At 39.9% G+C, this 13,857-nt stretch overlaps 1 protein-coding gene across 2 annotated transcripts; it reads right to left on the bottom strand.

The window, feature by feature from the left end:
* Nucleotides 1–645: 645 nt before the first annotated feature.
* ATG12 (autophagy related 12) lies at nucleotides 646–13,707 on the bottom strand. 2 transcript variants are annotated; one of them, XM_077746260.1, is made up of 4 exons: nucleotides 13,428–13,619; nucleotides 9,723–9,859; nucleotides 2,615–2,677; nucleotides 646–1,792 (listed from the first exon to the last, which is right to left on the bottom strand). In XM_077746260.1, exons 1-4 carry the CDS (start codon nucleotides 13,588–13,590, stop codon nucleotides 1,733–1,735), a joined length of 423 nt encoding a protein of 140 aa, XP_077602386.1. In that variant the 5' UTR covers nucleotides 13,591–13,619; the 3' UTR covers nucleotides 646–1,732. The 2 variants fall into 2 exon arrangements, with proteins under 2 accessions (XP_077602386.1, XP_077602387.1); XM_077746261.1 differs by lacking the exons at nucleotides 646–1,792; nucleotides 9,723–9,859 and having other exon boundaries at nucleotides 2,616–2,677; nucleotides 13,428–13,707.
* Between the last annotated feature and the right edge of the window lie 150 nt (nucleotides 13,708–13,857).

The raw sequence follows: 13,857 nt of genomic DNA, 5'->3' as shown, positions 1-13,857 counted from the left end.
GGTTATAAGGGATGAAAACAAGTAAGGTATGCATATTTAGCTACCCTTAGATTTAATGTTATTTAGATCAAAAAAGAATAATCAAGTTGATGTCACAAAGTCAAACTCAAGCAGTTTTGATTACTGAGGTAGTAAATATTCTATCCAAAAACTTATGGGAAATTTAATATAATTTAAACACATTTTTGCTACACACATGCATATAAATAATTATATCCACACGCTTCAGTAACTATAAGTGGATAAAGTCAGAGATCAGATCTTTTCCAAATCCAACTTATTTGACTCGAAAATAAGACACTTCCCAGCTTTCAACATACATGTAAATTTCTTACCTAGTCTTACCCAGATAAATTTGCCTAATTCCCCCTGTACTATTCCAGCGCTAACTCCAAACTACATAATTTAGGACACAGGGACACTGGTATAAGGGCACTTCAGAATTCATTCTTGGGCAGAAGAATGAATATGGAAGAGAGACTTCATCACTATAAATGGAACTGTTCCTTCGCATGCCTGAGTGCTAATATATGGCAGATCATTAACCATACAGCACGTTGTGGGATTTAAGGGACAAGAGTGTAGTTCAAAGTCTTTTGGTAAAATCATAATTATCTTTGAAAATAAACACTCAGAATTCTCATCCATGTGTTAGCTCCTGTATGAACATTCCATTTCATTTATTGGAATGCTTTTTTGAAATGCTGCATTACCATAATAGTACAGAATGATATAATACAGTATTTCACCTGCAAGCAATTACCAGTCTTATAGCATCAGGAAAAATGGTACTTTTAGTCACGGAATGAAATACACAAAAATCCCAAGGCTATACGTTACTCTTTGAGTCTTTTCAGGATTGAAAACGGATTATAAAAAACTCAAAAGACGTTCCCGGGTTTACTCATTACTGTAAAAATAAGACACAAAACGACACCACAGTTACAACCATTAGGACCCAATCATTAAATGATAGGACTAAAGAGCTATATGACTCAGTTGCCAGAATTTGTAACATTCCTTCTGTTTCCCCATAAAATAATTGTAAACCACACACATTATCTAAAGCAGCCTTCCAGTGGGTCAACACACATGCTCTCTGCGCTAGATGTTTGCTACAAAATAGGAGGAACCGCTTCTTCCCTCCATTATCATCTGGAAAAAATGTAAAACCAAACTGCTGGAATCGTTCCGCCAGCTAGGCTGCGCCCCCTACTGGACGATGTGCACTATAAAGCCAGCCGGTCCATGTTATTACTTCCTAACACTGTAGATCTGAATGTATAGGAGAAAAGGCCTAACCCCTACCTCACTGAACTTCCCTGAACACACACGAAAAGAATCCCTTAGTAAACTGACTTTTACAGTGGAAAAAAATCAGCAGAGTGTTCATTCTACAAGTAAACAATTTCAGTCATTGAGAACTGGTAATGAAGAAGCTTTCTACAGCCTGAGTCTCCTTTTCAATACATTGGAGGCAGATTTGGAGCAACAGCTGTAGTAATGGGTATACTCTAAAGTCAATCTTCTATGATGATTTGTGTATTAGTACAAATCACATTTTTGTGAGTCCATCTACTCTATGGATTTCTTTAGGCATAAACAGGAGTCACAGTAGAAACATGCTGGGAAGATCACATACACAAGTCTCTTGTCACAAGCATCAGTGCTTTTTCCAAGGCTGTTTCCTTTGCGAAGACTCATTTGGGTAGCAAGTTCTTTCCTCTGTGCTTCATCCCCAGGCCTGAGATTTGCAGTAGTGTAGGACCAGTTTACCATCACTGCCAAAACACTACAAAAGGAAAAGAAAAGGAAAAAAAAAAAAAGGCACTATATTAAACTCAATTTTTGATATTCCTACATAAAACTACGAAAAAAGTTATATATATTATAAACCTCCTGGTACATGTTAAGTTTTCCGTAAGACTATTCCTTTCAACAGGTCCAGGTTACTCGCGGACACATATCAGTATCATAAACATTGAATAAAACCTAGTATTTTAGGCATGGCTGGGCTTGCATTTTATCTTGTCCATCTCTGACTGTAAGGTATGTACTGTTTTCTAGCAGTGGTGCTACGATGCACACTCGAATGATTATGACCAGTAACTCATAAGAGTGGGGAGTAAGAAGGTCATTGTTACGTCGTCTTCCTTTTCAGCGCCTCGGGAGGCAGATCTGGATTACTGTACTTCACAGCCATCTCCTGTTCATATTATTCATTTCCTAATTCCGCCATCACTATATGAGATCCAGCTATGTTCAAAGTGTTAGAAGACGACAAGAAAGTAATCTCTTCTTTCACACCAACTAAGAATGGACTATCATCTCTTAAAATGTTGTCAGTTAATGATCACATAATATATACAGATGTGCAGACTCCATTAAGAAAGCAGAGCACTGGGGTGCCTGGGAGGCTCAGTCGGTTAGGTCATGATCTCACGGTTCTGAGCTGTCAGTGCAGCACCTGCTTCAGATCCTCTGTCCCCCTCTCTCTCTGCCCCTGCCCCCACGAGCAAGTGCACAGGCCCAGGTGTGCTCCCCCAAATAGATAAACTTAAAAAATATATTAAAAAAAAATAAAGGAAAGAAAACAAAGCACTGATGTTTTTACCTCATAGAGGGTTCCAACCTCCTGGTCTGGGGAGGGTGCAAAGGACTGATTCACATAAATAAACTGCGAGAAAGAAGAAAAAAGGTGATTCATGTTTAATGGTATCCTGATGAATCTGCACTTTGCTGGGTTCCAATCATTCAGCTATTTCAAGTTGTCTTCAGAAGTGAAAACAGCTTCCCTAAACTCCTTCTAATACTAATAAATCAGTCAACCCAATGAGAGCTTTAAAAGATCAATTATGTCTTTCCTCTGGGTGAATACACGTAACAAAATTTCTGGTCCTACAATGTGGTTCCCAACTTTTTATAACTAAGAAACCTTTAAATACTGTCTTTACAAATAGCATTTGAAGGTTTACTCAAGAAACTCCTAGAAATATAAATTTTTCCATTTACTCATTCTTAAAGACAGGCTTTCTCCTAAGGAAATCCCATACATATACAATATACAGCTCCGTATCAAGGAATCTAGTAGTTGAGCTACTTTGTGCACTTTGGGGTGGGAGTATAAATGCCACACATTTGGACTTAAATTTTATTATTTTTTTTTTTTTTTACCTTTATCACCTTTGAAAACTCTCAAAGGTACTGAACATCAGGTGGAGTGCCACTACTGTTAAGTCACTTCCGGCCATATGAGGTTAAAACAAAAAGCCACTGAAACCTAATGTCCTTACAGCCGTGTTCTTTAAAGGATATACTGTTCAGTGTTTCAGTTGTCTGTTTTCACTAAAACATTTCAGAAGATAACAGAGACAAAAGGCCACAGTGTCAAAGTGGGTTTTGATAATTTCCTTTTTAAAAAACAAAGCACATTATTTGCAAGTAACATACTCAATTTTCCTTTGTCTGTAATCAAACCTGAAGACTAAAATTTCCTGGGCCTAGCATGGTCTTCAAAGAAAACAGTATCAGAACAGTTGGGTGACAGACTTTACGTGGATCACCAGCTATAGCAAGGACAAAGGTTGTCTGTCTCCCCCTTGGGCAATCCAGTGTGGTAATTAAGAACAGAGGCTCTACAGAGACAGATATAGGTTTGAATCTTGGCTCCAAATTCAAATAACCTTTCACACCCTGTTTCCTAGTCTGCAAATGTGGAAAAGAGCAGTACCTATACTTCATGGGGGTGCTGAGAAAGATAAAATGAGACAGGACACATCATGGATCAGTGCCTGGTACATGTACTCAATAGACACTAGTTCTAATGATTATTTAAAAACAGTCCATGCTTGATTATCAATTCATGGCTAAGGCTGAGTAATGTTCTAATACAAACACTCAGAAATTTTAACAGAAACTGGTGTGCACTTTAATGTGAATGTCCCATAATACAGATATAATATTTTGTGTTTAGTTCCTGGCAGTTTAAGTAGGAGTGGACTTAGATTTTATTCTTGGTGCATTTTAAATTAGGAGACAGGCTCTTGACGACAAGTTTATTTCAGCAAACAGTTACTGTCTATTATATGCTAGAAACTGCAAAAAGTGTGGAACCATGGAGATTATTGTGATCTCTCCCCTCAAGGAATTTTTGATCTAACAGAGAGGCAGATGCACAAATAGGTAAGTAGATGGTTGGGAAATGTGCACGTGACAAGGTGCACAGTATAGAGATGTGGCATTAGTTCAGACTAGCAAAAAGCTCAGGGAAGGTTCCTGGAGGAGATACCTGAGAAATAAATAGGGTTTAAGTAGGCGAAGAGAGTAACATAGGCTTTGGAGGCAAATGGGGCAAAAGTAATGAGCGTCAGTGTTGAAGAGACAGTAGCATAGCCAGAGAAGACCACTACAGGAATTCAATGTGGTTTCCATAATGGGAGTTAGCAACTGAAAGTGACTAATAAAATTAAAAAAACCCAACCCAGCAATACAGCTAATTTAAAATTCCAGCAAAGTGGGGCACCTGGGTGGCTCAGTCGGTTAAATGACTCTTGGTTTCGGCTCAGGTCATGATCTTAACCGTTCCTGGGGCTGAGCCTGTGTCTGGCTCTGTGCTGACAGCACAAAGCCTGCTTGGGATTCTTTCTCTCTTCCCCTCTTTCTGCCCCTACCCCTGAGTCATGCACTCTCTCTCTCAAAATAAATAAACTTAAAAAAAAAAAATTCCATAAAAGTAAAATGTTAAAAATGCAATCTTTTGTTAAATGTGACTACTGTAGAAGATAAAACTTTTTTTTTCAAGAAACATTTTATTTTTAAAGGTTTATTTTTGAGAGACAGAAACAGAGTCGGAACAGGGAAGGGGCAGAGAGAGGGAGACACAGAATCCAAAGCAGGCTCCGAGCTGTCAGCACAGAGCCTGACCTGGGGCCTGAACCCACGAACCGTGGGATCATGACTTGAGCTGAAGTTGGATGCTCAACCGACTGAGTCACCCAGGCGCTCCAGGAAACACTTAAGATTGTATTTATTTTATTTGAGAGAAAGAGAGCATGAGAACACACAGGGGAGGGGGGCAGAGGGTCAGAGAGACAATCCCAAGCAGGCTCCACACCCAGCACAGAGTGTGATGCAGGGCTTGGTCTCACGACCCTGGGGTCATGACATGAGCTGAAATCAAGAATCAGATGCTCAACTGACTAGGCCAGCCAGCCAGCCACTCTGGGAAGATAAAATTATTTTAAAAATTGATTTGGTTATTGGGGTGCCTGGGTGGATCAGTCGGTTAAGTGTCCAACTTTGGCTCAGGGTATGATCTCACGCTTCATGGGTTTGAGCCCTGCATTGGGCTCTGTACTGACAGCTAGCTCAGAGCCTGAAGCCTGCTTTGCGTAGAGTATCTTGTGTGTGCGCGCGCTCTCTCTCTCTCTTAGAAATAAATAAAAACATTTAAAAAGCAAATTGATTTGGTTTTTAAATTACTAGTCTTTCATCATTATGGAGTTTTTTTCTAGTAGCTTCTATAGGAAGGGTTCATGGGGACAATTCCAAATTCTTGCACATTGCTAATAGCTTGTGCCTATTAAAAGTTCAGTTTTGTGGCATATAAAATCCTTATCTCACATTTTCTTTCCTTGTAACTTTGATGTCAAAACTTGATACGTAATTTTCTTTCAAAGTCATGTTCTCTTTTTTCCCCCTTGTATGTGCAAGGAAATTTTGTCTTTTACTTTCAAGTATAGTACAATCTCAACAGAATGTTCCTTGGTACTTGTTATTCTGTGTTGATATTCTCATGCAACTTTTCTTTTTTTTTTTTTTTAATGTTTTATTTATTTCTGAGAGAGAATGAGAGAGACAGCATGAGCAGGGGAGGGTCAGAGAGAGAGGGGGATACAGAATCTGAAACAGGCTCCAGGCTCTGAGCTAGCTGTCAGCAGAGCCCGATGCGGGGTTTGAACCCATGAACTGTGAGATCATGACCTGAGCCAAAGTTGGACGCTTAACCGACTGAGCCACCCAGGCACCCCATCATGCAATTTTTCAATATGTAGTTTCAAGTCTTTTAAAGAAATTTTCCTTGGGGGCGCCTGGGTGGCTTACTCGGTTTAGTGTACAATTTTGGCTCAGGTCATGATCTCATGGCTCATGGGTTCAAGCACCGTGTCAGACTCTGTAACACCTCAGAGCCTGGATCCTGCTCTGGATTCTGTGTCTCCCTCTCTGTCTCTCAAAAATAACTGGAAACACTAATAAAAAAAGAAATTTTCCTTAATTTATAGTTTTAAATATTTGTTTGTTCCTTTGCTTTTTCAGGGACTTGTTATCCATATATTCACTATTTGCCACCTTTCCTTATTTTTTAAAAATGTTTATTTATTTTGAAAGAGAGAGCAAGTAGGGGAGGGGGAGAGAGGGAGACCCAGAATCTGAAACAGCTCCAGGCTCTGATCTGTCAGCACAGAGTCAGATGTGGGGCTCGAACTCATGAACCACGACACCATGACCTGAGCTGAAGTCAGACCCTCAACTGACTGAGCCACCCAGGCATCCTTGCCACCTTTTTTACCTTCCATTTTTTTCTGGTTTAAAAAACTGGCTTTTTTTTTTTTGCCTACCTTTCCTAAAGCATTTAGGAAAGCATTTCCCAAACCTTACCTGTTATTTGCTCTTATGTTTCTCCTACTTAAATCTCCATTTCTGAAATAATTTTTATTTATAATTAAAATCTTTTCCTGAGCGGTCACTTCAGTTGAGTTTTACTGATGCTGATTATGTTTTTCTTAATGTCTTCTAGCTCATTTTGAAATCAGTTATTAACTTCTATCACAAGCACATCTTTCTGGCATGCTTTAGGAATGTCATCATTTTCTTATAACATTGTATGGCATTTGACCTTGGTACTTCTCTGTCGCTTGCTTTTATAATCTGTTTTCGACTTTGAGCTTTCCAAGATTCCTCTCTACTTGGGTCTGGTCTTTCTCTCTTCTCTCAGGTTCTTACCCTGCTCAATTCTGTTTCCCCTGCAGAAGTTCCTCCTTAGTGGGGGTGCTTGTCCTGCAAGGGAGTCCCACTGAGTGTTTTGAGAGCTCTCTGGGGCTAGACTGCTACAGCCCCTCCAGTCCTCCTTAGTGCTGGTACCTTATAATCACCCGCCGCTGGAGAGGACCACACCCTCTCAAGTTCAGCTGCCATTCTTAAATGGACTTGCTCCACTTTCCAGGAAACACTTGTGGCTATGTTCAGCTTCTCCTTCTCTCAGGGCTGTCAGATGCCAATACTGTTGCTTCCATGCTTCTTTCAGCATGTTTACTGACACCATGCATTTTACGGTTCATGAGGATACTCTATCATTCAGTTTTGAAAAAAATGTTTTAAAAATGTTTTTATTTATTTTGAGAGAGACAGAGCATGAATATGGGAGGGGCAGAAAGATCGGGAGACACAGAATCCGAAGCAGCTCCAGGCTCTGAGCTGTCAGCATGGAGCCTGTCATGGGGCTGGAACTCATTAACTGTGAGATCATGATCTGGGCCGAAGCTGGACGCTTAACCGACAGAGCGACCTGGGTACCCCCAGGTTTTTAAAAATAATTTTTTTTTAATGTTTACTCATTTTTGAGAGAGAGAGAGAGAGGCAGAGCACAAGTTGGGGAGAGGGAGACACAGAATCTGAAGCAGGCTCCAGGCTCTGAGCTGTCAGCAGATGCGGGGCTTGAACGCACAAACTGTGAGATCATGACCTAAGCCGAAGTTGCAAGCTTAACTAAGCTACTCAGATGTCCCTGTCATCGAGTTTTATTATAAATACTGACCGTTTTTTGGTTTTACAATTTAGTTAACTATGTTTTTGTGGGAATTGGAAACTCATTGATGCCTTTGATACCACTTGGCTTAAAATAATATCCATTTTGCTTAAAATAATGTGGGGTACAGCTGGATGAAAGTCAGATGTGAGTTTTACTTTAATTGAAGGAAGCGACAAAATGATTCTATTTTTCCCCCCTATTGCTTAAATGTGAAGAGCTAATCAGATTCACTACAAAGGTTTAAAGTTGAACCATATGAATGCTATTTTTATGTATTACGGTGGGTGAATGAATGATGGTAATTTTACATGGTTCAACCTAATACATACTGATATCAATCAGGTCCTTTCAGATTACTGCATAGAGGCCATACAAAGAGTCAAGACTCTACCATTAACATAGAACACAACATCATTTCATTTTGTGTTCATAAATTTCTAATAGTAATGCCTTAATTATTTGGTACTCCTCTGGGTTTCTATTTCACCATCCCTTCAGGCTGCACCCTCAATAGAGACAGCCTCTGCTCATTTCTTTTAAATATTATGTCCTCATTCCCCTAATTTTCCCGTTTAGATTTTGAGTCTAGACAAGGTCCTCTGCTACTATATGCATGTGGATGACACTCTCATCTTCTGCCTGTCTTTGGCATTTATTTAATTAAATTCTATATGGCATTCTTATAAAACAGATGCTTTACTCACTCTAATTGGTCACAAAGGCAACTTCCTCTGGAGGAAATCTTTGGCTCTGTGCTATTCCTGTCTCAAATAGCTTATAGTGATTGACCTACCCTGCACTTAGTTTTGTTTCTATAAACCTTTCGTGAGAGCCACTTCTAGCCAAACTCTTAGATCCATTTCTTCCTCTTTAATGGCAGAAATATATTCCAACACATTCCACTTTAATAAATTAATTCACTCATTTTATGCATTCCCACTCTGAAGTTCACAAGTAACTATATCCCTCCCCAACACTAACACATACGAGCTCTTAATTTGCATTTAAAAAAAATTTTTAATGATGAGAACTTAAATTTTTTTAAATGTTTATTTTTGAGAGAAAGAGACAGAGAGAGAGAGAGAGAGAGAGAGAACACGCAGGGAAGGAGCAGAGAGAAAGGGAAACATAGAATGTAAAGCAGGCTCCAGGCTCTGATTAGTCAGCAGAGCCCGATGTGGGGCTTGAATTTATGAACGAATGGTGAGATCATGACCTGAGCCAAAGCTGGACGCTTACCTGACTGAGCTACCCAGGCGCCCCTTAATTTGTACTTTAAAAATTTTTAGTGATTCTTCAATTACCTATCTGCTCACACTATCTGTATTAATACTAATATTGTAATCTGCAGATAAAGGTGTCTCATACATTACTATCACATGTGACAAAAAAACCCCCGAATGCATGTAGACATTTAAATTTCTGTAGTCAAATACGAAGTTAACCACCGGTGGCATTTAAAATATTAATCCTTACAAACGCTACCAGAAAGTACTGTATTATGAAATAGATATTTCTCTTAGTTCTTCCATGACATCTGGCAATATTCATGTAAGCAGTATTCTTCTCCATATTGCTTACCTCAAGAATATTGGGAAGAAAGGAACATTGATAGCAAAATAAATTAAAAACAATAACACCACCACCACCACAAAACCCAGAACTTTTCTGTACTAATGTTCTATGACAGACCTTTCTGCATCGGCATTCATGACTGAGAAAAACTACCAACATAGCAGGTACAAAAGTGGTTCACATTGTAAAAGCAAATCTAAAATTCATTTCATTTTGGGGTTCCCCAGAGAATTTACTAAAGTACAGAAATTCCACCAACACTTCGGTATACCATTATTTGCAGTTGCCCGGGTACTATGGTGAATGTATGTGGGGGAAATGATCACTGTTGTTTTCATACCAACTGTTCAGAGGCCACAAGCTTAAGGAATTTTTTGATGAAGTCAATGAGTCCTTGAATGGTTCGGGTTCGCTCTACAGCCCACTTCTTTGTTTTCATTATAGGGGTGTCTCCCACAGCCTTCAACAGGACATCAACTGTTAAAGAAAAAACAATACTGAGCATCCAAAGAAAATGGTATATAAAAGACTTCAGAAAACTTAAACCTTTAATCTACACACAGTTTATGCATTTATGATACTCGAGGGATGTCTCAGATGCAGAAATGTTAGGCGATACTCTTTTTCAACAAACTTTTGTGGATGTTCCCCCATGATTCTACAGTCCACAAAGATCTCCCCATGAAACTGACCTTTAGAATGTATTTGGACATAATGGGTAATTCCAAAGAGAATAAATGTAAGTATCTGGTCAATAAAGATATGACAAAATCTTTAAGATCATGTCATGGCCTTTTTCAAAGACCAAACTAGCAAAATTACAATAACTGTGTAGACACGATTACTGGTGGGAAAGCAAATGGTATATATACATTTTCTGGCAAGTATTAGGATAATATATATCAAGTACTTAAAGATACACTTTGACTCATAACACTTCTAGGACTCTAGTCTAAGAAAATATAAGATGTGAAAAGAGTCACTTAGAAGAATTTCACCTTTGCTGAAGAATTCATTTTTACATAAACAAACAAAACTTGGTAATATTTAGAAGAGATTGGTTAAATGAAGGATATTATACTCTCTGATAGAATTTAAAGAATACAGTAAAGCACACACATTCTAAACTCCCTGGATTTAAAATCCTGGCTCTGCCACTTGTTAGGTATCTATATCTATATATTGATAAACTTTTCTTTTAAAAAGATGTATTCATTCATTCATTCATTCATTTAGAGAGAGGAAGAACATGTAGGGGAGTGGCAGAGACAGAGAGGGAGTGAGAGAACCCCAGGCAGGCTCCATGCTTTCAACACAGAGTTGATGCAGGGCTCAAACCCACAATCCATGAGATCATGACCTGAGCTAAGATCAAGAGTCAGAAGCTCAACTGACTGAGCCACCCAGGTGGCCCATGGATAAGCTTTTTAATCTCTTTGGGCCACAGTTTCTCCATTTGTAAAAGGAGGATAATATCATCTACATCATAAGGTTGTTGTCAGGATTAAATGAGTTAATATGTGTAAAGTACTTAGAGCAGTATCAGCTTATACTTACTGAACCTTAAGATTAAGCGGCCATTAGAGAAACACATTATAAAAGAACATTTAACAGTATGACTAGGTTATCAAAATACACTAAATATAAAACAGCATGTATAGTAGGATATCGATTTCATTAAAACCATCACAAACACATAAATGTGAAACATGCACCTACATGCTACTCCTCAGTAGAGACATTATAGATGATCATTTGATTTTATTTGTGCTTTTTGTAACCACTAAGTTTTTCACAATAAATGTAATAAAGAAAAATAATAGAAGGCGTTAGAAAGTACTAGATAATTTCAGATAAATTGTTTCAATAACCCAAAATAGCAATGCTAATAATGCAAAGACTATGAATCTTTTTCCTAAAGTTACTTTGCTTAAAACAAACAAAACAAAAACCGCAGACATCCACAATCAAAAGGAACACTGAAAGCAAAGTAGTGTACTGCTGCCCCCTAGAGTTAGCGCTCTTCTATTACATCCTCCTTGACTTCTTCGGTATGAAAAATGGATGGAGATTCCCAACAGGTCATTGAAATCAATTTATTCAAAGCTTACTCCTGGAATGAAGGCACTAGAACACAGGACACATACAACTTATATTCTTGCTAAAGTTCATCTTCCTTTCTCTATTTAGTAATTATAGCTTCAGTCATCTAAATAGGATGAATTGGGAGGTAACAGATGATTTTGGTGGACTCACCTTCCATACCTCCCCTCATTCCCTGGGGACTATCAACAACTCAATTGTAACTGGCTACTTCAGTGAAGCAGAAAATATTGTGGGGTATATATGCTGCTGAAGGAAGAAGTGTGGGAGGACAAAAAGCCAGAAAAGGGAAAGTTACTTATTACAACTATACCTTAACTTCTTTTTTAAAATTCTAAATGCGATTTGCTTAGAGTTCTCAACCCTAGCTGTATATTAAAATCAACTAGGGGAACATTTACAATACAGATATCTCTGTCAATTAAATGAGAATCTTTTTGGAAGTAGCGCATTGGTACATTCAAAAGCTCTCCCAGATCATCCTAAAGAGTTCCTAAAGATTCCTTCAAGAATCTTTATTCTTCTATAGATTAAAACAAAGCGGATCATAGGAAATACTGAAGCTTCTTACATCAGAAGAGATCCTCAAAAAAGGGACAATTTCAGGGTAGAAATTAAATAGCAACTAAGTTTTACCTCACAGACAGAAACTCCAGAAAATGAAAATATGATCTTTCAAAGGTGGTTTAAAGAAAAACAAAGCACCCCCCCCCAAAAAAAAAACCTATGCAGACTAAAGAAAATATGCCATATAAACTGAGTCCATATCTGGGTCGTGAGCCTTTATTTTTTCGCCTCTGCTTTACTCAGCTATCTTCACGGTCAAGCTGTAAGCTTTAGACTAAGGCTGTTAAAGCCAAAAAACAAAAGAACCTTTGAAAAGTCTGTTCCTGGTTCCAGCAAAAAGAAAAAAAATCCCACGAACCTGTAAAAAATCACGGAATTCTTCAGCAATAAAGATTCTAGTGCTTATCTACACAAATAATCTTAGGTTTCTGTTTCTCTGCTAATGTCTCATGTGGAAATGACACGTAAGTTTTCCCCAGATGTAGAGGCGATCTGACTTGAGGGAGACAGTGCTGGGGTAGTCAATTCTCCAAAAGCAACAGCAACCCAACGCAGTTCTACTGAGAAGCTGTGAGATCAGGAAGTGTAAAAACATGCCATTCCCAAACTTTAAAACTCTTGGAGCGAGAAAAGCTGCCTGACGCCCACGGTCAAACAATCCGAACCGTAATTGCTGACTTGAGGGCTTTTTCATCTGTAACTCTGCATACTGTGCTCAAGTACAAGATTTCGTTAGGATTCTCCGTATTTTACAACGGCGAACCAATTCTCAAGCAATAAGGGCTGCGGGTTCAAGCAATGAAATGACTCGCTTACAAAGGCTCCAAAACAGGNCGACGCCCTATGCCTTTGGTTTTTTTCTGCACATTCTGTATTCTTGATCAAATTTCAGGGTTTTTTTTGGTACAAGGAGTACATTCACGCGCCGTTGGTACAAAAAACGACGACACAGCCGGAAGGCGTACGTTCTATCCAGGCATGCTACGGACCATCCCTAGCACCGTAAGTCATTGATCAAATAATGAGATCCCCTATGAAGAACCTGGAGCCACCGAGATCCCACTCGGCTCCCATCTTCAACGAGCTCGCAGTCTGAACAACCGAAAGCAAGAGCCGAAGGCAGTGTAGGAAGTACCGTGGCAGCCAAGTACCCGGCACCACACTGAGAAGGTGGGTCCAGAGATGGCTCTCTAGAGAAGGACTCGCCTCAAAGGTCTCGAAAGCCGAAAACTACACTTCCTCTCTCCTGACTGGTCAAAAGCCACGCTCGGGACCAGCCCTCTCAGTTTTGCTTCTTTATTGGCCGCCAGGGACCTAGTCGGACGCACTCTAAACCTCCCGCCACTGCCTAGAAGGAAACTGCTCTCAAAATTACTTTTTTTCTTGGTGTCGCCGGCAGGTTCCTCCGTTCCCGGGGAGACTGCAGCGGAAGAAGGGGGCTCCGGAGTGGCTGTTTCTGGGGAGACCTCCGTAGGTCCTTCGCCATCAGTAGTACTTGAGGGAGGTAGCTGCAGCGCTGACTCGGGCTCCTCAGCCATCTTGCAAAGTGGAAGGCGAGGGCGGAAGTGGTGGCGCAGCGCGTGCAGTGGGCGGGCTTTACGCCAGGGGCGTCGCTACGGAGGCTCCGGAGTGGGCGGGGAAGACCCAACCCAACGGTGCTAATTGGAGCTGCCGGTTGGTCGTCTATGTGGAACCTGTCGCAAAGCCCTGACTGTTTATCCCGCAACTACGGTTTTCTCACAGCAACAGCCCCCGGAAGGAGTCANGAGCCCACCCGGCCCTCCCTCCGCCCGCGGCTCCTGTGC

This window comes from Crocuta crocuta, unplaced genomic scaffold (assembly GCF_008692635.1).
Source record: "Crocuta crocuta isolate KB4526 unplaced genomic scaffold, BGI_CrCroc_1.0 scaffold218, whole genome shotgun sequence".
Classification (NCBI taxonomy): Eukaryota; Metazoa; Chordata; class Mammalia; order Carnivora; family Hyaenidae; genus Crocuta; species Crocuta crocuta.
The sequence above is the reverse complement of the archived record's forward strand: the minus strand, read 5'-3'. Positions and strand labels throughout refer to the sequence as shown.